Below are 25,095 nucleotides of genomic sequence, written 5' to 3'. Positions count from 1 at the left end.
CCACTTGAGCCAACTATCAACACTAGTTTGATGGGTTTTCTTATCATAAAATGCTATTCAGCATTAAATTAAAGGTGTAAAATCTTTAAAAGAAATGCAGATAATACAAGTTTGGTATGAATTTTCAAAGTACAGAATGCAAAGTTTTAAGTTTGTTTATGATGATGATTTATTAGTCCCTTTAAAAGAGAGATGGTAAAAATGGAAAATACAAGAGATACAAATGTATTGAGTCCACTGCTCAGTAGTCAAAGGCTTGGCTGAAGCTTCGCTTCTGTCCTCCTCTGTTGTTGCCATAGCCACCACTGTTGTTCCTGAAGCCATTACTGTGGCCGCCGTTACGGAAGTTTCTGCCTCTTCCTCCTCTGAAACCTCCTCCTCGGTCACCACGGTTACCACTGCCAAACCCTCTGTCGCTGTGATTCATTGGCTTTTCCTCCAGTTCAGGGAGCTCTGTTGCTACAGTCAATTGCCACCGCCGACCATCTGACCAAGTCTCCTATTGAACAACCAGAAAGTTCAAGAGATAAGCACCACGCTAATAATAATAGTAGCAATGGTTATATAGTAATAACTTTGAATGCATTTCAGCTTTGTACTTCTCACCTGAATCTCCTTGACTTTGTCTGCTGGTACATCAAAACAAACTCCCTGTTAATGAAACACAGTTTTATTAAATGTCTACAAATGTGTTTAGTTCATAGTTCGTGGAATAGCAATGGACTGCGGGACGCGTGGCTTCCCCATAGCGTTAAGCGCGGGCTCACAGAAACTCATTCCTACTAGCAGTGTGGCTGGGTTCATGGTCCTTTCTAAAGAATAGGGCAAACAATAACAGCAAAAGAAGAAATATATGACAACGTTGCCTATGACTTTACTGTGCGGCCGTCGAAGTGCTCCTAAGGTATTTTTACGCCTTACAACATAGTACCCCTTTTTATCCACTTAGAAAATCGACACGTTTAATTTTGTGTAACTATACTTGGATCGTGTAAACGCTCTTGTAACCGCATTTAAAGAGGGAAAACGTGGAAGAGCTTAGTCGCCACCCCCGTTTGTGTCCATGAGGAGAGGCTAAATCATGTAACAACATAACAACATGTTTGGTGTTTTTGCGTGACAGAGTGCACGCGTAAAGACCAGACAGGTACGCATCGACTCGTCTAAGCTCAGGTAAGAACATATCTCAGTATGGGACAACGGTGGCCTGTTCCTTTAAGAAAATCACACCCAACAGGATGATGAGCACGGGTTGAATAATGACTTATAGAGGGGGGAAAACATTTCAAAGGAAAGTCTATTTGAGCAAAGAACCGGTCTGTGCGCCCACTTTCTTGGGGCTTCTAGTCTATTGATATACAGTCTATGGCAGAGGTCACAGAATGATCCGGACCCACACGCCAACCCGTCCGGACCCGAACTTTTAAACAGCTGAGGAATGACTGAAATACGGCTCGCTGAAGTTTTTAAATCGAGAGGATTCTAATGATCTATGCATGCGTGATCGTTAACCGCAGATGTACAGTTTTCCAATCATTTTCTAAACAAAAATTGAGCAAATTGACTAAACCAAGTCTAAGCAGGGCTCAGTGTGTACTACTGAGCACAGATAGTGTATAAGTGTATAAATAAAATAAGGGGAAAAAAGATACATACCATTTTTCCTTTCAAAAATGTCATTCTTTGGATATGACTCTCCATCTCTTCTCCAAGTTGTTCTTTAATGCTTCTCCATGCATAACCCAAATTGTGCATTTCTTGTGAACACACCAACTGGAGAGTTGTGTAACCCTAGAATTTAAAACATAAAATATGTATATGTCACCATATTTAATAATATGGTTGGTTGTAAGTAGCTGTGCATCATAATGGATAAGAAATTGAGAAAATTGCATGCGCAGTGATAGATATGCAAACATTAAATACTCACCGCATCAGAGTTGAGCAGTGAACGCTGCTCTAGGCTCGTGGCTCCGGAAATATGAGCTAAGGCAGCTGCCAGAGCATCAACTGCACCTTTCTCTTCAATCAACCTTTGAGCTGATTCTCTGAAATAACCAATTGCTGCAACGGGTACAGATTCCAAAAACCTGAAAAAAAATAAGAGGAGCAAAAAAACTGTCATCTCGACTCAAAAATAATCATATAAATCATTAAAGTGTTTTCGCTACGCACCTGGCTGCGTCCTTGCTGGAGGACTTTATGATGTCATTGGCAGTTGGAACACCGACTCGTCTAAACGTGATGCACTGAAAAAAGGACACACCATTTACATTTGAGCACTTTGGTGCAGTCAGGCATTGTCTCAAGAGTTACCACCATTCTACATATATTTATAACTTCTGCTTTACATTAATGTGAGGAAAATACTTAACACTTTGTGGCTTCTAACGATTCACAGAGAACTCTAAATGTTAAAATGAACGTAATCTTGACGAAAACGTTTAAGATGCAACATGGAGTCAACTAACAAACCTGAAACTTAATTTGTAAAAAATATAGTGACTCTACAGTTTCCCTTTGGGCCTATAATGGGGAACAAATGTCATTTTCTCATTAAATCAGTCCCTATAGGACGGACAGGGGCGGGGCACAAGTGCTTGTGCTTTTTAGATGATACCACTATTTCAAGCTATTTCTTATTCACCAGAGTTCTTTAATAAAAAAAAAAGTTCATTGCAATCTTATAAAAAATTGCATCAAGCATTTTAGCCATACACAATCAAATGGCATTGAGTGAACAAAACAGACAGCTTCTCTCATCTGTAAGTGTAATAAAGGGAACATACCGCCTTGGTTTCTACATAGCGCAGTTGGTCCTCTTCTTTTCTCTGATAGAAACAGATGCAAACTCCAGTTCGGCCAGCTCGACCTGTACGGCCTGAACGATGAATGTACGATTCCACATCCTTGAGGAGAATTACCACATTCATTGAAAACAACCTCAATTAATAACATTGACTTTTTCAGACTAAATGTGGCATACCTTTGGTGGAGAACACTGAACTACAAGATCCACCTCTGGAATATCCAAACCTCGAGCAGCAACATTAGTCGCAACAAGAACCTCAAAAGCACCATTTCTGAATCCTTTCAGTGTCAGTTCTCTTTGTTTTTGAGGAATATCTCCGTGAAGAGATTGTGAAGTCTATTAACAAAAAAAGACATTTACAAATAAAAAAAAGGGACCATGTACAGAGATCTAAATCATGGTCAGTAATGAGATACAGCACATCATAAATGAATGAATGTGAGCTAATTATGCAAAAAAGCATAGAGACAATTGAACAGTTGCTTAATTAGGAATTTGCAATTGTGGTTTTCTGGCCAGACACACCAGGGTGAGACGAAGGACCCCCAATCATCCCATTAAACACTTGTATTACCCCCAGAGGGACTACGATTGTTATTTATGTCACTCTGTTGTTAAATTTACCTTTTACACTCCTTTTATTAAATTACAACTTTATTTTACCATTTTACATCTTTGTTTTTGTTACTTCCTTTACTAGCAGAGCCGGGTCGTAACAGATTTTATAAGGTAAAAAAGTTACTTAGTTCATCTTTAAGTAATTTAATCTGATGACGTTTTATTTTTTTAATCTCTCAAACAGACAAACAAAATCAGTCGATTCAAATACACCATGATGTTTCTGCACGCCTCTAGGGAGTTGTGGGGGGACTCATTTTAAAGCTCTGACTGAGCTCTTTTGCTCTTGGTTCCGGTTATATTGGCCTTTTTATTGACTGATATCTGCAAATAGCTGATATTGAAAATACCCAAATATTGGCTAGCCAATATATAGGTCGGGCCCTAATTAGGAACCAGTGATATTTTAGCAGAAAATTAAAATAAGTGAATTGTTATATTGATTAGACAAATGGTGTTGGAAGCAGTTAATTAATTTGTGTAAAATTAATGCTATTTTTGTTTGCTACATCGTATTTTGTTTCTTATGGAATGGGCAAATGCTGCTTCTTCCTCCTTCCTCCTCCCTCCTAATCAGCCAGCCTTAACTGCTCATCTGTCGACAAGGCGGTACTTGTCAGTGTGTGAGGAGGAGAGGAGGTAGGTTTGAATGTGACCAAAATTGTTGAAACAAAGAAAGTCAACAGGAGAAATTGTTCTGAAAATAAATATATTGAAGTCAAGTGACTCTCCACGAGTGCCTTTGTACTATGTTTGTGAGTTACAAACCCCTTGAGGTGTATAATTAAAGTGACTGCTACAAATAGAGATATGAATAATAAACCATAAACCATATATTTTAGAGATCTACAGATCTTGAGGTAACAGCTTTCATTTTCCCAAACCTCTGGTGTTTAGTAAAGGGTTGCACCTGTTTGATGGATGAATTCAGGGCAAGCTCATTGGCGTCTTTCTTGGTCTCGCAGAAGACAATTGTTCTTCCGTGGCTGCCACTGTAAACCTGGATAACATCTCCTATCACAGCAGCCCTTTGTGACCAGTGGCATGCAATGGCAAGATGCTGTGAACAAAAGAAGAACGTGCTTAGAACGCTCAACTTTACTGTATTTGGCATGAGTAAACGCCATCTACTGTCCCTACAAACAACTTACTTCAACTGTTGTTGCAGCTTTCTGCATTTTCTTGCCAATGAGGTCAACATGTTTACAGTCTGTCCTCATGTATTTCTTAGCTACATCATAAACCCAGTGAGGGCAGGTGGCTGAGAACAGCAGAGTCTGTGGGTTGGAATCTGAATCTAAAAAATACACAAAGTATAATTTTAATCATCTAAGTGACAATAAAAAAGACAATGCTAAAAGCAAAATAATGCCTACTTGCCAACACATACCTTTTTTATAAGATGAAGTCAATATTTCCTCAACTTGTTCCGCAAACCCCATGTCCAACATTTGGTCCACTTCATCAAGGACAACATGTTTGAGTTTTGCAAGGTCCAGCTTATTGTTCTGAAGGTGGTCTTTGATACGTCCAGGTGTCCCAATCAAAATATCAATACCATTACGGATAGCATCGACTGAAAAGAACAAATTACACATAATACAAGGGTGCAATCAACGGGTATGAGGGTATCTCTGTGAGATAAATAAAAAGGGTGGCAGGACACAGAACATACGTTGTGGGTTGTATGAGCTCCCTCCATAAAAACAGGCAATGGCCAACCTCTTTGCGACATCTTTGAAGTCTTTAGCAACCTGGATGGCTAGCTCTCTGGTTGGAGCCAACACCAAAACCTATAGCGAAAGAATTCAATTGTAGAAGATTTTTCATAACTTAAAATGTAAAAAACATAAAAATAAAATGCCTACCCTCGGGGCACGGCCTCTGATTTTATCATTATTATCCATCTGCAGTTTCTCCACCAAAGGAATAGCAAAGGAAAATGTTTTTCCAGTTCCTGTCCGGGCTTGGGCAATTACATCGTGTCCATCATAAACTGAGTCAAAGGTCTTCACCTGAATGTCAAACAGGTAGGATACACCTCGAACTGGATTTGACAGAAAGAATAGTGAGAAATACTATTGTATGCGCATAAAATAAAATCACATACACATTACCTTTCAGCTTGTCTATAGTGACTTTGGATATTCTGAAGTTTGAAAAGGCACCCTCTTTCTGCTCAGGTGTTTCCTACAACAACAAAATCATCAAAATCTTGGACTAGAGAGTGCATATGCAGTTGAATGTGCTTGTGGATATGTTCGAAAAGTGTAAATAATGTAAATGTAAAGTGGAAGAATGTAAATACATGTATGGATATTGATGACTCATAATTTTCTTGTTATTTTGTGATGTATTGTGAACCCTACTTAACCATACCTGTGGGATCAACAATGAAAATTTGCCACTAAAAAATAGCAGTTTACATTTATGTGTTTATTCAAGTCTGTCCATTAACATGCATTGTCCCATTCAAAATATTTTTTTTTGTTTTACTTGTAAAATAGCAGTGTTTTCAGGACTTACCACAGCCTCTTCACTGTCACTGGAGGCGGAGGCATCATTTGAAAGAGAGGGTGTTTGAACTGGAGTCGCGACAGGGGTGTCAACCAAGGAAGTACCGTTTGTTGCTTCTTCTGCAATTATTTTCTTTTCTTTTTTCTTTTTCTTCTACATTAAAAAATGTGACGAAATGTAATTTAAAACTGTATTCAACATTTTTTGTTCAACATTTTTGCAAGATGGATTTAATTGGACTCACCTCTGATTTCTTATGTAGTTTGGTCATTTCATCTGTATCAGTGTTTCCATTCATGTCTGTGGCCTCATTCATGTGGCCATTTACTTGGTCCTCTGTTTTTTTTTCTTTCTTTTTTTTCTTTTTAGGCGCTGGAGGTTCACAGTCTTCCAGGTCTTGAGTTTGTTCCTTCTTCTTCTTCTTTTTCTTTCCCTCTTTGATGTTATTCTGAATTCAAGGACATAAAAAAACAAACAAGTGTTTATATTTTAAACAGCACCAAGGTGGGTGAGTGGTTAGTTTTGTCTCTACAGCTGGATACCATTAAAATTCTGATACCAATAGTTCAACAATACTTGGTTCTTCATGTTCCCCATGTGTCTGGGTGAGGTTTCAATGGGAGCTTCAGTTTCCCCAACAACCAAAACTCTCCAGCTGGGCTTGACCATAGTCACCACAGATCTAACTAAAGATATAGAGTTGGGTCCCCAAGTGTTGTACAGCACCTTCCCACTGCTCGGGACAGGTTGACCCAGCCACAATGAAAGAATTCAGACATGATTAACAAAGTAAACTTTCAACCTTAATATAACAAGCCCTTTAACATATAGATTAAGATTGCGTTTTGTTTTACCTCTGAATATGAGTATAAACCTGATTAAATTATTTGTTAGTTTTTTAGTCAATATGTATGTTATTTGTTCGGGTGTGAATTACGTTAATTTGTTTATGTTACAATAATTTTCGTAAGATTGCGTGATTTTGTGATATCCTGTAGAAATATTATAAAATATGTCACCGAAAGCATAATTTATGTGAGCTGGTTGGCCACTGGTTAAAAACTAGAAGACCAGCAGAGAGAGAATAAATATAATATACAAAAATAGTGACCCTGTTCTAAATAAAATGAATGTCTTAGTTGTAAACATATCGCTCAGCTGACCAGACCAGCTGTGAATGCGTGTTACGTCATCAACGTGCGCAACCATGGTCACAAATAATAAATGAATGTTACACCCACGTTATCAATAGTAACTTAAATAACATTCTACATATAAGCCACGATGTCCTCCTTGTATGTCGTTTATTCTAATTATTAGGTAAACAAATGCCCAAACCAAATCAAATAATCAACATTCTGCTGCCACGTGTTTCAAAAGCTAGTCCGCGGTAGAGCTATCTGATCTTCTAACACATCAACATGATCCACACCGACACAAGTCGTGCTCTAAATACACGGATAGGTGAAACGTGTATCCACATCTGTTGAGGCCACCTTTTGTAATCTTGCGTTAATAGTTTAACTACTGTTTTCACAATCAGCTGTTAGCTCGTAGCCACATGTTGTCAAACACGGCTAGTCAGTCGTAGCTTGAAGATTCAAACTACACTGAAGATCGTTAAAACTCACCACTGAGGCGTTACATGGTACCGCGGAGTCCACATCTCCTTCCATTGCTTCACATGCGTCTTCAAATATGATTTTAGATGGCATTGCCCCTCTTTTTCCTCACTTGGTGTGAACCTTTTCTCGGGACGCAAGACTCATCCGCGGGTACGCGGACCAAAAGGAACGTGCAACCGTCGCGAACGCGCAGTGCGGGTCCATGCACGAGCAAGCTCTGTGAAGCCGGCCCCTCAGCAAAAGCTGAGTGAAGCGGACCCTTCATCGAACGCAAATTGATCGTTTTTTGTGCTGCGTTTGTGCTGTACATTATTTTCCTTTGTATTGTTTTTGAAATGTTGATGATTCTTTCTCTGGTAGGCCTATGAGCTGAGTGAAGCTGGCCAGCTTTAAATGCAAATGTATAGCTATAAAACATTATGTCAAAGTTGTTGCTGTTTTGTGTCATACACGTTTTCGTGTGTGCTGTGTTTGCATGTTTTTGCATGCAGTGAGTTGCCATGCGCCACTGCCACGAGCGTGCGGTGCAGTGGAGGACATGTGTGATGCCTCAAGGGTAATTAGTAATATTCTAAAAACTGAAACAGCACAATTGACAATTGGAAATATTTACAGCACAAAAGAGCATATAAGCAGAACGAATGGACAAGGAACGCGCTTCTCTGTTCTCATGGCAGGAAGCTGACATTGCTGTATATGGCCATATGGCTGTCTAGTCCACAACACAACTGGTTTAGAGAGATTTCGGACTAATGGCACATCTGCTCAATGGTTAATTTTCGGACTAATGAGACGTCGGACAAATGGGACGTCAGCCTAATGTCATGGCACTGCTGTAGTACCACTCCCTGGTGGCCAGGGGTGACTCCAAAAGACACTTGGTAATATGAGCTCTTTGAGCTTCCCTAACACTGCTTTAAAGAATAGCTCCAAGGAGTTTTATTTTTTCGAAATATCGCTATGATCCATGTGACAACGCTGGGCTAGGTGTCTTTTAACTATGGTTTTTGTACATCAGCACTAAAAAGTGGAAGCAGCTTTTCGGTGCACTCTGCCCCTCCCTTTTGCCCTTTTAAGGAACAGGCTTCGTTGGAGGAGATTGCGCAGCCATGTTAATTTCACAGACCACTCAGGACCATTCCAATCGTTTATTGTAATACATCCATGATTGCAATTAATCTGTATTTATTAAATCTATGGGTAGATCTATGGGTATGGTCCATTTACTTCTACTCTAAATAATGGAGCTGGCTTCATAATCCCAACGGCTAGCATGAGTGAACTTCAGTTATAATACAAGATAGTAGCCTATGACACAAGCCCCCCCCCAATATTCTGATTATTATACAGTGCATGATATTTTATATATTCCTCATGTGTTTTAATGAGCTGTATCCTATTTATCCACTTTTTATTTTACTATTACTTAATTTTAAAATAATTGCATACACTTTAACAAAATTGAGCGTGTGACACATTCGCTAACAATGATCTTCATCCAAGGTAAGCTCCTCCCTGCCTTCACCATCAAAGCTATTGGAAGTGCTGAAAAAGCAAGGTCTGCTGTTCGGGACAAATCTTGAGGCAATAGACAATGTGGCGCAACAAGAATAACCTTTATGTCTTCCTTGGTGTTTTGGGTGTGACGATTATGGGGTAAGTGTTACCATTAATTACAGTTTAATAGGCCAATAGTAAGCTAATTTCTATAATGGGGTATTAATTATTCTTTTTGAATTTACGAATGATATAAACAGTCATGAATTTTAGTTAGACGTCGATTTTCAGACTTGATTAATCAATAATTTTCTTGCGATATTATACCACTGAATAAAAACAGAATAAAAGTTTAAACACAAGTTCAAAATAAAGTAAAAACAAACAAATAAACAGATGTTTGCATACTTAACTTTTTAAAAGAAAAGATTATTATTGAAACCTACATGTGCCCAGGTCAATTCAAATAATTAAAATTCATATAGGTTGAGATACATGTCTTCATATCTAACGTATTTTTACCTTTCACATTTTCATTACAAAAAACGTGGAACAAATTTGCTAAATTATATGTTTTCTTAGGTGGTACATTTTTATTGTCAAGATTTGGGAATGCGTACAATATGGAGTGTTTCATGAGCAAATTTCAAATGATATGGTCAATGAGCATCATCAGCACTATAGGATGACAATGACACCACACTATACCTGGTACTGTTTAACCAGTAACGCCTTGTAAAATGGTATGCCTTTTTATGACACAAGTCGTTTTACAAGCATATAAGTACACAAAGTTAAGTTCATACATGACCAACAGGTGCAGAAAACATATGTGATTCTCACAAAACAAGCTTGTAATAATGTCCATGGGAAACAGTTTAATTGAATAAAAAACGGAAGAAGAAAATGTTGTGGTTGTTGTAACTGACTGTGAACCTACATGTGCTTTCTTTACAGGCTACTATATGTTTACACTGGGCAATATATCTCCAACAAGTGAGTCTTGTAACTTCAGTTTCAATATGCAAACTATTCAACTGCAGAGTATGGGGATGAGGAGAACCTTGATTTAAGATTTAATATGCAAACTTCCAAAAGGTCCAACAAATAACCAAAACATAAAACAACCTTAAAGACCTTCATGCAAATTGGTCATTTTATACTCACTAATGCCACCTCAGGTCTTATGTGTAACTGCAGCTTCTATATTAAGCTCGTGCATGACGGCACTTCGGACCCGAACAACTTTAGAAGCAGTTGTGGTGAATAGGTCTGGGCTCATTCTACACATTAGGACATGGCTGGAACATGTAGGGGGATTAAAATACTTAGTTTTAACAACATTTTAATCTCCAAATAGTCCCTTTAAAGGAACAGGCCACCGTTTTTCCTTACTGAGATATGTTCTTACCTGAGCTTAGACGAGTTGATGCATACCTGTGTGGTCTTTGTGCGTGCCCGTGGAAGAGCGTGGTAGCTTACAATTTCATCCCTGTTTGGAGCTATAGGAATACATTGAGAGAGGCCAAATGCTAACAACATCTTTAGTCATTTTGCGTGACTGAGGGCACGCACAAAGACCAGACAGCTACGTATCAACTTGTCTAAGCTCAGGTAAAAACATATCTCAGTATGTAAAAACGGTGGCCTGTTCCTTTAATGAATCAGAATATCTTTATTGATCTCCGATAGAAAAGCTCATCCAAGCCCATTATTGTTGGAATGAAAGAAGAAATGTTTTGCTACATATTAAAAGTTTTTGTCAGGTGTGGATGCTTGTTTGTGAATGGAGTAAATAAAAAAATATATATCATGAAATTCAATTAAATATTAAAGCAAAAAGTGTTGTTTTCTCAGTTTTTGCTCGCCATGTGTGGAAGCAGTAGGGTCCACAATCATACAGCAATTGGAAACCAAAAGACCTGAGCTTTTCAGCAGGTGTGACATGGGAGACCTTTTGATCAATCCTGGGTAATGTTCTTTCATTTGTAATGCTTAACATAATTATATTGGATATGTTTCAAGGGAAACATTTGTTTTTGTCTTTGCTTGTATTTATGTCAGGTTAAAATATGTCCAGCCAAATACACAGGCCGGGTAAGATTGTTTGTTTGAGGGTTAGTTCTAAATAATTGTTTTTGTTTATTTAGATTTTTCATGGTAACAATCAGTCTCCCCTTCACAGCCGCACTGATGTGAACACAGTAACAAACTGGAATGTTCCACTGGTTTGGGAAGGAACATTTGATCCAGTGGTCATTGATGCCATCTATAAAAACGCGAACCCAAGAATTGCAGTTTTGGTGTTAGCTGTTGGCAAGTAAGAAATAAGCCTTTTCATGTGATGTCACACTTCTGCCTTTCCTCTCAGAGAAGTGTAAACTTCTAGTCAGTTTCTATGAAAACCTATGGAGAATTCAGCAGATCTCTGGAAAATGAATCAATATTTTCAAATAATGTGCTTGACAGCAAGTTTCATTGACGTGGACACATTTGTGTAAAAAATTCCAATTACAGACAAACTAATAACAGCTAGCGCTCCTGCATGATGGAACTGTGAATGGGGCATATACGACTACCTCATTTTTAATATTAATCAAATTATTTATTTTTAACCAAACAGATATACAAGATTTTTGAAGGGCTTCTTGGAGTCAGGGGAGAAGTATTTCTTCGTCGGCTTTAGAGTGACATATTACATCTTCACTGATAAGAAACATGAAGTCCCAAATGTAAGAAGCATGACTTTACTACAATGAAAGAGAATATGGGTAATCAAATGTGTTAATGGTTGGCACAGGTTACACTAGAGTATGTTTTCTTTCTTTGTGGTAACAGATTAACCTGGCTCCCGGTAGAAACATCTCAATTCAGGATGTTCCCAGTGCGAAGAGATGGCAGGATGTAGTTCTAAGTAAAATGAAGTGGGCCACTGTTACAATTGAGAAATGGGTGAGTAACGTCACGATTATTTGATTAGATTAATATTTATTTTACATGTTCATTTAGCAACCACTAATACTTTCTATGTTTTAGCTTTATAAAGAAGCAGACTATCTTTTTATGATGGACATTGACAGCATTTTTCACAATCGCTTTGGAGCAGAGACTCTCAGTCGACTGACAGCTGTTCTTCACCGAGGCTACTACAAGGTTGGACCTTTATATTTACAGTGCAATTAAAGTTAGAAACAGCAAATAAAAAGCGCTTATTTAAAAAGTCTACAATGAAAATTATACTCGAACTTCAAAAAGGTTGACAACTTTGAACTGTTCAAAAAAAGTCACAGAGATAAACTCTCTGTAACACAGACTCTTAAAAGTCATGTTTGTGACTTTCCTCCTCAGACAAACCGTGATAGTTTCCCCTATGAGCGTGGTCCAAAATCTCAGGCTTACATACCTTATGGAGAAGGAGACTATTACTACACAGCAGCTGTGTGGGGTGGATACCTGGAGGATATGTACAAGCTAGTCAAGTAAGTTTCTACTCTTTCTACTCTTATGATGATCGTGTTTCAGTAGTTTTTCTCTGAATCTTCTTTATCGTACTGTAGATACTGTTTTGAGAAATCCCAAGAGGATGTCAAAAATGGAGTAGAAGCAGCATGGCAGGAGGAAAGCCATCTCAACAAGTAAAGTCACATGCATGTGTAATTTGTTGTTGCCATATGTTTACTTTGCTCCCCATTTTGTTTTTAGGTACTTTCTATACAACAAGCCAACCAAAGTGCTATCTCCAGAATATCTATGGTCAGACTATGACACTGTTCCTAACGACATCAGAGTGGTCCGAATTTCCCAATTAATCAAGAACTATGCAGAAGTGAGGCCCAATGGTGGACAGTGAATGATTTAAGCCATGAATTGTTGCTATGTTTATTTTGTAACAGGACTAACACCTGAACATAATTTTGTTTTACGGTTGTTCTGTACAATGACAAATAAAGCACTCTCATCTGTCCAAGCTTCGAGACCCACATTCAATTTATGACAAGAAGCCCCAACCCAAATGAAAATGTCAATTTAACTCCAAAAATGTAATCAAAACTTTATAGTTCAACCATGATATTTAATATCAAATTAAATATTTTTTGTTGATTCAAGCATTGCTCACAAAAGTGATCTTCAAAAACTATAAATCAGCTTATCAACAGTAATTTCTGGCACAGGCCTAAAATTATAGTCCTGCAATCCTTTTTGGGTCTTAATCCACCAGTTGAGAACCACTGGCCGACGCCAGGTATTTTGTAAAACCTTTTCAAATTCTAAGGGACAATAACTGCTGAATTTATTTCTACCTACAAGAACAAGAAATGCTGTGGGAGAGCTCATAAATTATAGAGGGGTCTTTCTAATTAGAATTTGTACGTTATCCCCATGCATGTAGGCCCTACATGCACTTCGGGTGCTCCAGTTTCCTATAGACATCCCAGGTTAAAAGTAGATTTCCCCCAAAACTTTAGATGTAACTTTCCAAATCTTTTTGCCATATCTGTCTCTTGATATGAAGACACATTTTTAAAATAAGAATTGATATTACTGAAAACAAATACAAAAACACCCTTTACTGTACATGATTTCAAACTCATGTTTTCATATGTTGTGTAAAAAAAAATAGAAGCTGTGCGAACCCTGAGCTCATAAAGACAATAGTTAACACAGAGCACTATAAAAATACAGAGCACTATAAAAAAAAAAAAAAAAAAAAAATCCTACTACCATCTATGGGAGGGGGAGAGTTCAGCTTCCTGGCAGCCTAGTGGATAAAGCTAAGATCAGATAAGACAAGATAATCCTTTGATCTCACAATTCACTTGTTACATACGGTTCTCATCTGTTGGATACTTTATGTGTTTATTTGGAGAGGACTGTGCACTGTGCATGTAAATGCGGCAGATTTCTTATATATTTAACAAACAAGAAAATACAAAAATAAGAAAGAAAGAAAGAAAGAAAGAATACTATAGGCCAGTTGTTCTCAACTGGCCTATAGATAAATTTGGGGGGTCGCCAGATAATTTAGATAAAATATACATATTTTCATTAGCATATAATCTAATGTTTTATTGTAGCATGTGTTTGCTATTTTACCAGAGTGCCATTATTTGTCCGTAGTTTGATGAATTTTATTTCAGCCATTTGGTTTTTTTCTTTGGTTTTTAAGAATTATGTAGGCTAATGTTCCGATTTCTCACGGTGTGACCCGGGCGGGGGGTCACGAATCCCTTTACCTGTTATAATGGGGGTCGTGGCTCCAAAAGGTTGAGAACTACTGGGCTATACCTCCCTGCATTTTTTTTTATCAAGAAGAAATGTTTCCAATCTACAATCAACGTAATGCTTGATAAAAAAAAAAGAGAGAAAATAATAAAATCAAACATGACTTCGACCACGTGACGATCTAGCTCGTTTTTGCGACGATGCCGTAAAGCGTTGTGTTGTTTGGTGTCCTCTGGCACGGTCTGTCTGCGGCGCTGCAAATCGAGTCGCCCTTCAAACAAGGAGCAGGACAAACCTACTATCAGTCAAACATCTTTAAGGAAAAATGGCAGGGACGATTGTGCGCAAAGCTGTAGACCACCTGAAGAGCAAGGAGTTCAGGGATTATTTGACTAGGTATGTATTGTGATCATTGCATTGCTAATGTATTTAGCCGATAGCTGGGTCAGCCGCATCATAGAAAGCATAGCTCTAAACTAGCATATTGGTAAACGTCACCTCCTTAACTAATATTTAACTTTCTTGCACTTTACTCTATATGTTGTTTTTTATTTGAAAGAAATATGAAATAAAATTACCTAGTTGTACTAAGTGCATTTGCTTTGGGTTTCTGGGACCGAAAGTGATAGGTAGTGTTTAAAGTGTTGTGAATTTGCAAATTAAATATACAGACACTAGTAGCCGATATGTTGTCACTGTTAACATAACTATAACTGTAATATAAGTAGCCTATAGACTTTTTTATAGTTATGTTCTGTATGAAGAAGCATACAGATTATGCAAATCAACATATGCACATGAAACAATCCTGGAGAGGTCACAGACAGAAGAGATTTAATCTTTTCTAGGGTATTGTTGATGAGAGCTCAGATAGCCACCTCCCACACAGTTGTTTGGTCTTTTAATAAGTAACACAAGTTTCATATTAAAAATGGTTTGCATTCTGGAATATATCAGGCACCTTAAAAGCAAGACGTTCTTTTTGACCCAAATAAAACGCTGTTAATGCTGAATTATTATTTTTTGTTTCTTTTTTCTTGATTCCCTGGAAACATAAATCCCTATTAGCACGGTAAGAAAATCATCTACAATTTGTATAATCAATCCCAGTGTTATTTTATACCAGCATATTATTGTACGTTATTGTTTTGTAGCATTTCTGGGGACCCGTGGCAAACTGGGGTCTGCCTATTGCCGCCATCTCAGATATGAAGAAGAGTCCTGAAATTATCAGTGGCAGGATGACCTTTGGTAAGGCACACAAAAGTGAAGCTCCTTAATCTACTGTTTACATGTCCCTTGTGTATGGTGTGTCAAAGATAAATTAACTAAATATTTTGTTTATAGCAAGCAAAATAATATCTGTCTGGATCTTTTTCACAGCCCTCACCTGCTACTCCCTGCTTTTCATGAGATTTGCCTATAAGGTGCAACCCCGCAACTGGCTTTTGTTTGCCTGTCACATAACAAACGAAACAGCTCAATTAATCCAAGGAAGTCGTCTCATTAAATACAAGTAAGAGAATTTTACTCATGCGGTTATTACGGTTTTGTCAACACAATGAATGTACTGTACTGTATGTAAAGCAAAAAATTATACTCATGTCTTGTCCCTCTTGTTCTCAGTCTCCAGAAGAAGTCTTCATAACCACTGAATGGTGACAGAATGTTCCTTGCCAACAAGTCAAATATGGCATCTTTAAACTGATCACAAGTCACTGTTTAATATTAAGGTCCAGTTAAAAGAATTGTTGGCTATGTAACGTAACACAAAATGTGACTAAATTCAGTCTGTTGGACGCCTTATACAATAAAAAAAAAAGTGGGAGGGATAACTTGTTGTAAAGCCAAGGTGGCAGCGTACTAAAGCTAATAAGAACTACAACAGCTAAATAGAACAATTCATTTCTTATAATTTCATAGGTCATAGACATCAATATCTGTTTGTAGTATTATTTCTAGTTTTATAAGATAAATTCCAACTGTCAATAAATCACGTGAGCCACATTAAAACTGAAATGGTGCACCAGTGTGTCAGCCAAGTGTTGTACAAAAATATATCTGCACAGTGAAGGTATTCTGTTGTAATGGTTATTATTTCTTCCTGTACTTGACATCTCAGTTTTGCTGCTGCTGACCAAATGTGTACTGTGTGTTGACTCGTCCACATTAATTTATGAAAATTAAATAATTGTATGTATTTTCCCTAAAGAACCTAACTGAACTTGTTTCACGGTTTTCTTGAAATAAAGCTTTTATGAAGAATTTTCATGTGATTTTTGCCCAGCCTTGGGACAGTGTGAGTGTGTGTAAAACATCATCTCATCTGGTAATATGCATTGATGAGACATGTCTGATGTGGACTGGCAAACAAATGGTATCTGTGAGATTTATTTCACAGAGATGTACCCTGCCTAACCATTCAATTGGATGAGTGTTTATGCCTATGCTCAGAATCAAACTGATAGACGTAGGCAGAAGTTCGAATCATACCCTCATTTACAAAATTTACCTACACCCTTGAGGTACAAAGTTCTACAAAGTGATGTGTTGTGGTTGGGCTGTTGCATGGCTGGACAAAAAATATAAACAATTAAAATTCTTCATAAAACAGTATGATAAAATGTGCATCTAACTTGTAGAAGCTGTGTTCTACTAATGATACACAAAACAAATCATACTGATGCATTACAGCAATACCAACAAAAAACATGTTAAATGTAGTGGAATTTCAGAAATTAACATGCATTGCCCCAGTACCAAAACAGTGGCCAGAAGGTGGCGGTATCGTGAAAACAATGAATAAAGTCGAAGAAGAAGAAAGACGAAAATCAGGATGGCGTCTGTCAACAGTGACGAGTGGAGAGCGGTCTGTGAAAAATTTACCAACGCCCAAAACCTTACTGATGTTGAATCGTTAAACGACCCCAAAAATGATCCATTCCGCTCCAAATACAAGGCCAGGGAGCTGCTGCGGGAAATACACTGCACTTTAAAGAGTTTCGAGGCTGTGGATGAGGAGAGCGGGACCGAGCGTCGGCAGCCGCCGGAGGAGGAGGAGGCTGCGGCGGTGGTGGACGGGCAGCACCAGGATGTCTCTGTCGAGGGGCTCTGCGGGGACTCTCCCGCGGGGATGCGGGCCGCTAAGCTCGCGGCTGTGGAGTATTACCTTGGCGTCAACCACATCGACACAGAGGAGCTGCCAGCCGGACAGGAGCATTTAGGAAACTGCATGACACTGCTGCAGAAATGCACCGTGACGTGCTATAATGTTTCACTTTACATCCACGTCAGGGTACCATTCACATTTCTCTTTAGAAAATAATTGCTACCGGCATAAGCTAATGATATACTTTGTTTATAGAATCAGCTGGGCATCCTTTGGGCAGGCTACGACGAGACGGAGAAGGCTCAGGGCTTCCTCGAGACTGCTGAATCTAACTACCAACAATATATGAAAGATGTAAGGCGTTCGTAATAAGTACAAATTTACTTCCTCCCCACACACCTGCATTTGTAAAACACTGAGCTTACTTGTCAATAGTTTTATGGGCTTATGCTCCATCACTATACATTAACAAACTGGTCTAAATAAAATGGCTGTTTATTTGTTATATTATTCACAAATCACTTTAATACCAGCTATATCCTAAGAATGCGATGATTTATAAAGCTTAATGCTTTGTCTTTTTCCTAGGATGGAAGTCCTCCTATTGACATGACCGAGTACTTTGGTACTGAGGAAAATATGCTGACTCACCAGGAAAGAGTCAGGAGGTAGCACATCTCATGTTTGATACAGGGTCATAACAAATGTTGCACTAACATACTGATCATAAATCCATTATCTAAAGTACATAATCATTTCAGCAGTATGTATAATCAATAGTTTTCCTCCTACACGAATACACACAAGCTGCCTCTTCCCTCAGGTCACCCTTGTACTGGAGAAGTGGACAGATTAGATAGACAGAGTGGCAAACGGCACAAAACATTTGTTTTTCTAAATTAAGGGATATACACTGTTGGGCCCCAAAAAAATCACTAACTGGAATTGTATGATCTGGGGTTGCTGCAGTTGTTCATGTCTGGTTTCAGCCACATCATCTAGGCAAAGAATGAGGTCAGGTCACTACCAGAATATAATGAATGAGAAGGATATTCTACTTCTTAGGGCAGGGGTGTCCAAACTTTTTTCATGGGGGGCCGCATACTGAAGCGTACACAGGGTGAAGGGCCATAGATCGGTAGTTAGTGCCGCAAAACCTTTGACTAGCAGAGGTTTAAATTGCGCCCCACACCTTTATTTATGCTCAAAACCTTCATGCCAGCTCTGTCTCACAGTACAAGGTTAGTTGTTTGGTTAGAATTGTGTAGAATTATTACATTTCAAATAAAAAGGTCCACCTCTGATGATGTGTCCCGATTCAGCAAAAAGGCAGAGGGCCACCAAAAATTGGTCTGAGGGCCGCATTTGGCCCCCGGGCCACACTTTGGACACCCCTGTCTTAGGGCATACTGCAAGATGACAATGCCAGGATTAATCGGGCTCAAATTGTGAAAGAGTGGTTTCGGAGATTAACATTTAATTTCCGCTCATGGATTGGCTACCACAGAGTCCAGACCTTAGCCAATATAGAATCCGGATGTTGTCGAAAAAGCTTCCTCAGTGAGGGCACTCATCAGAGACGTCAGAGCAGTTAAGTGCGCTTGCCTCACAGCAAGAAAGTCCCAGGTTTGATTCCTGGACTGCGCAGGCCTTTGTGTGTGGAATTTGCATGTTTCTCTCCTTGTGTCTCGATGGGTGTCTTCCGGGTGCTCCAGTTTCCCCCATAAACCGAAAAGATGCACAATAGGTGAATCCTCCTGCCAGATGTTTCTGACCCTTAGCCTGGCTCGACATCTGGAGATGGGTCCCTGAGCAGAGCACTGTGATCGCCCACTGCGAGGATTGGTCAAATGCAAAGGACACATTTTCCAGGAGGACAAAATACACCTTAACCTTTACTGTGACAGGACACCTCACTACTGTTGCCAAAATCACGCACATATCGAGTGTTAAAGGTTAGGGAGAGGGAAGAGGGAACGATTTCTGAAAGGGCCCACAGTCCCATCATCACAACAAGAAGACATAAAGAATGTGTTACTTGTCTCTCGTCAGTACAAGATTTTGGTTAAAAAAAATATATAACACAACAGTGGGTGGAAATTAATCTTGGAATATTGTGGAAGCTTATTAAAACAATCCCACAGCGTATGCATGCAGCTAAAATTTAGAGTATTAAAGTTTTTAGGTGTTTTTTTCCCCCTAATATTTTGAAAATATGGATATGTGGGATACTCAACTGCAGTTTAAACAGGGAGCTACTGGTGTCCATCAAACAAACTCATGAAAAGAGGCAATAAGACGTGCATAAAAAGATTAGGTCCAGGCACTCATCACTTGCAAAAATACTATGTGGGATATTAAAGAATGTTGTATTTGATCTATATACTATCTGAAAAGTGTTCCTCAAGTCATTAATGTTTTGATCCAGGTTTTTTGTTGTTTTTAATTCCTTCTTTTCTTTGCACAGGTTTGAACTGGCTTATACCCACACAATGTATTATCTTGCACAAGTCTACAAAAACCTTGGTGAGTTTAATTCAACAAATAGAGTTTATTTGTGTGTTGTTTTTTTTCAGCTCTTTTATCACGTAATTAGAAAAAATAATGTTTGATTGTACATGGTACTTTATGTTCAGGTCAAACTGAGCGTGCTGCCACATATTGCCACAGTACTCTGCAGAGGCAGCTCAAGTTAAATCAATACAATCCAATGGAGTGGGCTTTAAATGCTGCTACACTCTCACAGTATTACATCACAAAGGTAGGACCTTTTAAAATTCCCTTCCTTTAGTTTAGTATTTTTGCAATAAGGGGAGACACTGGGCCAGTTTTCTTTCTTAAACCTTTTCCTGGAAACAAATAAATGGCCTCATCTTCCCAATAAGGTGTTTAATTATTGTACCACTTCAATATTTCTCTTTAGAACATTACTCTTTAGACTCATACGCAGCATTGTAAATCTATGGGCCATTTTCTTAAAACACATTTTTCTGTTATTGTTGAAACTAAATTTTCACTGTAGTAGCACCTATGACACAAATCCTTCCTGTTTTAGTTTGAAGGTTAGCTCAGAGGGATTTTTCAATATCTAACTTCTATCTAATAAAATTTTTATAGATGTTTTTCCTAATAATTCACCTTGCCTGTAAGCTGAATTCTTGCAGCATTTGTGTCTTCTTCACAAACACACGAGAATCCATCTTGAACTGCTCCCACCTTCACTGTTCAGAACCAAACCAAAAGTGTTTTGGCCCAAATAAATACTAATTAACACGATGACAGCGAAAAAACACTAGGTATAATGCTACACATAACACTTAACACATTTTCAACTAATGATTTATTAGATTTTTGGTGTGCTTGATCCAATCAGCGGTAAATTCTGCTCCAAAAGTGCATCCTCTCCTAAACAATTCAAGTTAATTTCAGCACTGAAATATTAATCTGGCTCTTGTCAAGTTAACAAATAATTTCCTTTTTTTTTTAAATCAAACAAGATATGGTATAGTCTTTATTAGGGCTGGGACTATACACACCCAGGGGCCGATCCAAATGTTAAATGGTCACATTTATATCGTGCCTTTCTACCTGCTTTAGGCACTCAAAGCGCTTTACATCAAGGAACCATTCACCCATTCACACTCTCATTCACACACCAGTGTACGCGGACACTGGGGACAAGGTGGGTGAAGTGACTTGCCCAAGGACACAATGACAGTGTTCCCCGGGGGATTCGAATCGCCAATCATTTGGTCACAAGACGACCCGCTTTACCATCTGCGCCATCGCTGCCCCAATATGTCCAAAATCCCTCTGAGCAAATCTAATAACTCAGATTTCAACAAAATAATCCCACATTTAATCCTGGTTTTATCACCATTTTTTTTTTTTTACAAAACTTGCAATACATTATTTATGTCAGTGATCTCCAGCAAAAGTTTCTCTAAATATTTTTTTTTCCTTATTCATCTGCAGTGTCTCGCCTTAAACATTCAAATGCATGTTTTGGTTTAGCCTGAAATTCTGCATAGTTTGATAATTACATTTCCCAATTCTGAATAGTTTTATTTTCCACTAGGGCCGATATATGGAAGGACGACATTGCCTTTCAGCAGCAACTGTTATATCAGGGTTAGCAGGAGACATTCCTTCTGAGGCTGCAGCACAAGAGAGTACGTACTTTACTTGGTCATCTCTCAAATAAAGAGAAGAAATGCAATTTTCTTTTAATTGTATCAAAATTCCTCTCTTGACTCTTTACGTCCAGGTGAAATTGAGAGTGAGCGCAGAGAACAGCTGAGTCAAAAGAGAGCAGAGATTGCAAGATGTTGGATCAAGTATTGCCTGAACTTGCTGCTGGATGCTCGAAAGCTGCTGGAGGTATTTGTCCGTTTGTGTTTGTATTTATAAGAGCTTTCCTGTTGTCATGTCTAGCCTCATAAAGCCCACAGGCCGAAGCATCTTTGAAAAAAAAAAGAAGGAATCTACAACAGAATTGTCAGAAAAGTCACCATTTAGTTTGGAGCAGCACCCAGCCATGTTAGAGGTTCCCCCACCCACAATTCAGAATGATCACTGAAAACTTAACACACTAAACATTTCTCTGGAGAAACTCTAGAGGGTGCCGTTTAAAAGGTTTCATGGAGAACATAATGTTCAATAAATTTCAATCCAACATAACAGCATATTTAGCATGAACTCTAGAGTATTTGCTCATCCATGATTGTGTGTGTGACTAGGACAACATTGGTGACATCGATTCAGATCGTCAAGAAGAGCTGAGAATTGCAAGAAGACGAGCAGAGGAGGATGAAGAAAAGGGGAGGAAGAGTGCTCTTCTTTTTGACTCCGAAGATACTTTTGACTCTATTGCCAGTCTGGAAGAAAAGGTTTATAGTGTAAATATATTCACATTTATGTCACCTTCTCTCATGTACTAAGCTTTTTCTCTTTCTTATCTTTTTAGGTACAGCGTTTGTTCCCTGTGGACTTCACAGAGGCCCGCGCTGTGTTTCTAGTGGGACAGAATTATGTAACTCAGGTAAATACATGAATCAATGAAAAGAACATATACAAAAAAGATTCAATGTCAAAGAATTGTGTGAATAGTTGTGTTTTGATCACTTTTTCAGGCCAAAGAGTATTTTCAGATGGATGGTTACGTGACCGATCACATTGAAATTCTTCAGGATCATAGTGCTTTGTTCAGAGTTCTGGCCTTTTTTGAAGAGGACTTGGAGCGACGCTGCAAAATGCACAAGCGGCGAGTCGACATGCTGGAGCCCATCTGCAACGGTAACATAATATGTATTTTATTTGTTATGCACTGTATAATTGCTATGTTTGGTATTAAAATAAAATAAACATGTCTCTTCACAGAACTGAATGCTCAGTACTACCTCATGATTCGCCGTCAGTTGATGTTTGAGTTGGCCGAGACTTACAATGACATGATGGACCTGAAACTTGCACTGGCCAACAGACAAGCAGACACAGAGTCTTTAGACAGCCACACCATAAAGAAATTCAACCTCCTCTGCACTTCCTCTGTCAAGTAAATGAAAAGGACAAATGATCTACGTTTATACCACTAAAGGCTCCTGACCATCTTCTTAAATGCAGGTATTTCCAGATGTTTCTGGAGTCTTTGCGCTCTCCAGAGGGGAAGATGCCAGAGCACCTGGAGGAGGAAGTACTTAGACCGGCTCTTGTGGCCCGTTTTAGAGTCGCCCGACTGCACAGCCGCCTCATCACCTCTTCCCCCACTGTTCAGTTAGACAATCTCAACAAAGCTCTGGAAAACTACAAGTAAGGCTTTTGAAAGTAGCATTTGTGTTGTAAATCTCATATTGAATACCATACGATTATTCTGTTGCCCTACAGGTATGTGGTGCAGTATTGTGAGGCCCATCCTGAAGCTGGAGCTGCTGCGGAAACCGAGCTGGAGCTGAGTATGGAGATGGCTGGCCTGCTGCCGCTGAAAATCAACCGGCTCAAAGCAAGAATGGCCTTAAACAACTGAACACTGTTTTTTTTTTTACCTAACACCATGGACCAACCTGGCAATACAAAGTCTGTACACGTGTGCACATAGCTGTGTTTTACTGAAAAGTAGATTAACTGTCAATTGTGTTAAATTATCATAGCCTGGTGGTTATGTTGCATGAAATCTTACCGTGCAGGCATCACTAAATGACTGTTCCATCTAAGGTCTGCACGAATTCTCCTATATTAACCAAGGCAGTGCAGTGATTCTGTTTGTGTAAATATTGTATGTAATTGTACTGAGCCTAATACATGTAATCGTGCCACTAAAACATCTGCTGCTTGAACTGTTGTATCTACTCCGTTACACTTAAAAATAATGGCCTTACAAAATAAATGGCAAAATAATGTTTGGGTGTAATTCGAACATTGCTGACAGTGAGCAAGCTACAGTTTATTTACAACTTAGTGATGATAAACACTCTCTGCTCTATTTGGAAAAAAAATACAGCTTCTATTTCATTCATTGAAACACTACTGAGTATTTTGAAGTATTAATGAAATGGTTTGTATTTTGCTGTATTAATGACAGCAGCATGTGTGGAGACCAACGTTGGGCATGCTAATGTGTCATTTCCTGAGAGTAAATGCGTCAGATACCACTTCCGTTTTGATTAAACTGATATGTCAGCTGAAAATCTATCTTTATTCCTCTTTTGTTGATTAACATGAACTTAAAAAAAGATAAGTAATGAATTGTAAGTAATTGAATCAAGAGCCACTGCTGTGAAACAAGGTCTAAAAAAGACACACTTGACTTTTCCCTTTGTTATATGAGAATAGTTTTTGCGGCAGAGACATTGCATCAAAGACTTGAGCATAGGCTATAGGAATAAACACGAAGAGATGATTCATAGTATAAAATGTCTACTAAGCTGCTGCAGAAAATGTCACAATCAAACTTCCCATAAATCACTCACGCCACTGTCGTTTGCAAAATGCTGTCATTTTCATCCTGTACTTTATAAAAACGTGGAAAGTGCTCGCATCCACATAGGCTTACTCTTTTAAATAGAATTGAGACCCCTAAAACAAATTATTTCACTAAACGGTTGCCATAACATAATAAGCACTTGTTATTGTTGATTAAATTTGCAAACTGGTCCTTTTACAAGACATAATTCTGACAGCAAATGAAATGTTGACTATTATTGTATCTGAATAACTCCTACCAGTGTGAGATTTACAGTAAAGATTTGCATACTGAGTAGATCTACCTGTTTTAGAAGAACTATAGGCACATAACACATTTCAACCAAACAATAGAGCCTAATTAACAATGGCTGACATCCTTCATGATGAGGATGAGGAGGAGGAGGAGGAGGAGGAGGATTTAACATATCATTAATGTATTATTATTATTATTTATTATGACACCTCATGCCTTTTCCTATTGTTGATCATGTGCAGAAAAACAGGTGAATGACATTATGCCAAAACTATTTGTCCTCATACAATGCGACATGTTGGTTTAATTAGCAGGAGAGATTGCATCCCGCCGCGGTGAGACGTGCGCGCAGAGCCTCATATCTTACATTTGGTATTTCCTCAATCGTGTGGCGCACTTTCGCAAACGCGCAGGGTTGATATCTGATATTTGGGGGCCGGGCAAAGTTTCCATCGAGGGATGTTCAGACACTTTTTTTCTG

General features: G+C 38.6%; 4 protein-coding genes across 4 annotated transcripts; 3 read left to right on the top strand and 1 right to left on the bottom strand.

Annotated features, from left to right (window-relative positions):
• Positions 1-159: 159 nt before the first annotated feature.
• On the bottom strand, positions 160-7,743 carry ddx21 (DEAD (Asp-Glu-Ala-Asp) box helicase 21). The gene is made up of 16 exons (XM_079555564.1): positions 7,579-7,743; positions 6,192-6,395; positions 5,957-6,100; positions 5,548-5,620; positions 5,299-5,477; positions 5,106-5,223; positions 4,821-5,006; positions 4,582-4,727; positions 4,341-4,490; positions 2,987-3,148; positions 2,790-2,909; positions 2,176-2,249; positions 1,931-2,090; positions 1,657-1,791; positions 607-651; positions 160-499 (listed from the first exon to the last, which is right to left on the bottom strand). The coding sequence occupies exons 1-16, from the start codon at positions 7,660-7,662 to the stop codon at positions 242-244; spliced, it is 2,238 nt and encodes a 745-aa protein (XP_079411690.1). The 5' UTR covers positions 7,663-7,743; the 3' UTR covers positions 160-241.
• Positions 7,744-9,059: 1,316 nt separating this feature from the next.
• LOC306962354 (globoside alpha-1,3-N-acetylgalactosaminyltransferase 1-like) lies at positions 9,060-12,919 on the top strand (the record flags this gene model as incomplete). The annotated part of the gene is made up of 8 exons (XM_079555473.1): positions 9,060-9,130; positions 11,255-11,389; positions 11,693-11,801; positions 11,908-12,021; positions 12,106-12,222; positions 12,418-12,548; positions 12,627-12,704; positions 12,772-12,919. 8 exons carry the CDS (start codon positions 9,060-9,062, stop codon positions 12,917-12,919), a joined length of 903 nt encoding a protein of 300 aa, XP_079411599.1.
• Positions 12,920-14,510: 1,591 nt separating this feature from the next.
• On the top strand, positions 14,511-16,136 carry mpc1 (mitochondrial pyruvate carrier 1). The gene is made up of 4 exons (XM_079555295.1): positions 14,511-14,692; positions 15,447-15,543; positions 15,676-15,808; positions 15,919-16,136. The coding sequence occupies exons 1-4, from the start codon at positions 14,618-14,620 to the stop codon at positions 15,938-15,940; spliced, it is 327 nt and encodes a 108-aa protein (XP_079411421.1). The 5' UTR covers positions 14,511-14,617; the 3' UTR covers positions 15,941-16,136.
• Positions 16,137-17,096: 960 nt separating this feature from the next.
• kifbp (kinesin family binding protein) lies at positions 17,097-23,817 on the top strand. The gene is made up of 13 exons (XM_079555242.1): positions 17,097-17,587; positions 17,657-17,755; positions 17,990-18,069; positions 19,869-19,927; positions 20,038-20,162; positions 21,480-21,573; positions 21,669-21,781; positions 22,141-22,290; positions 22,368-22,442; positions 22,534-22,696; positions 22,781-22,955; positions 23,024-23,209; positions 23,285-23,817. The coding sequence occupies exons 1-13, from the start codon at positions 17,129-17,131 to the stop codon at positions 23,421-23,423; spliced, it is 1,917 nt and encodes a 638-aa protein (XP_079411368.1). The 5' UTR covers positions 17,097-17,128; the 3' UTR covers positions 23,424-23,817.
• Positions 23,818-25,095: the final 1,278 nt, after the last annotated feature.

Source organism: Gobius niger (genome assembly GCF_951799975.1).
Source record: "Gobius niger genome assembly, chromosome: 4".
Taxonomy (NCBI): Eukaryota; Metazoa; Chordata; class Actinopteri; order Gobiiformes; family Gobiidae; genus Gobius; species Gobius niger.
Note: the sequence above shows the minus strand (reverse complement) of the source record. Positions and strands in the feature narration are given on the sequence as shown.

Coding starts and splice junctions, on each gene's coding strand:
- ddx21 (XM_079555564.1), bottom strand. CDS start 7,662: ATGCCATCTAAAATCATATTTGAAGACGCATGTGAAGCAATGGAAGGA. Junction 5,621..5,956: donor GTGACAGTGAAGAGGCTGTG/GTAAGTCCTGAA, acceptor TTGTTGTTGTAG/GAAACACCTGAGCAGAAAGA. Junction 5,224..5,298: donor TCAGAGGCCGTGCCCCGAGG/GTAGGCATTTTA, acceptor CTTTCGCTATAG/GTTTTGGTGTTGGCTCCAAC.
- mpc1 (XM_079555295.1), top strand. CDS start 14,618: ATGGCAGGGACGATTGTGCGCAAAGCTGTAGACCACCTGAAGAGCAAG. Junction 15,544..15,675: donor CAGTGGCAGGATGACCTTTG/GTAAGGCACACA, acceptor TCTTTTTCACAG/CCCTCACCTGCTACTCCCTG. Junction 15,809..15,918: donor AGTCGTCTCATTAAATACAA/GTAAGAGAATTT, acceptor TCTTGTTCTCAG/TCTCCAGAAGAAGTCTTCAT.
- kifbp (XM_079555242.1), top strand. CDS start 17,129: ATGGCGTCTGTCAACAGTGACGAGTGGAGAGCGGTCTGTGAAAAATTT. Junction 17,756..17,989: donor ACCAACAATATATGAAAGAT/GTAAGGCGTTCG, acceptor TCTTTTTCCTAG/GATGGAAGTCCTCCTATTGA. Junction 23,210..23,284: donor AAAGCTCTGGAAAACTACAA/GTAAGGCTTTTG, acceptor GTTGCCCTACAG/GTATGTGGTGCAGTATTGTG.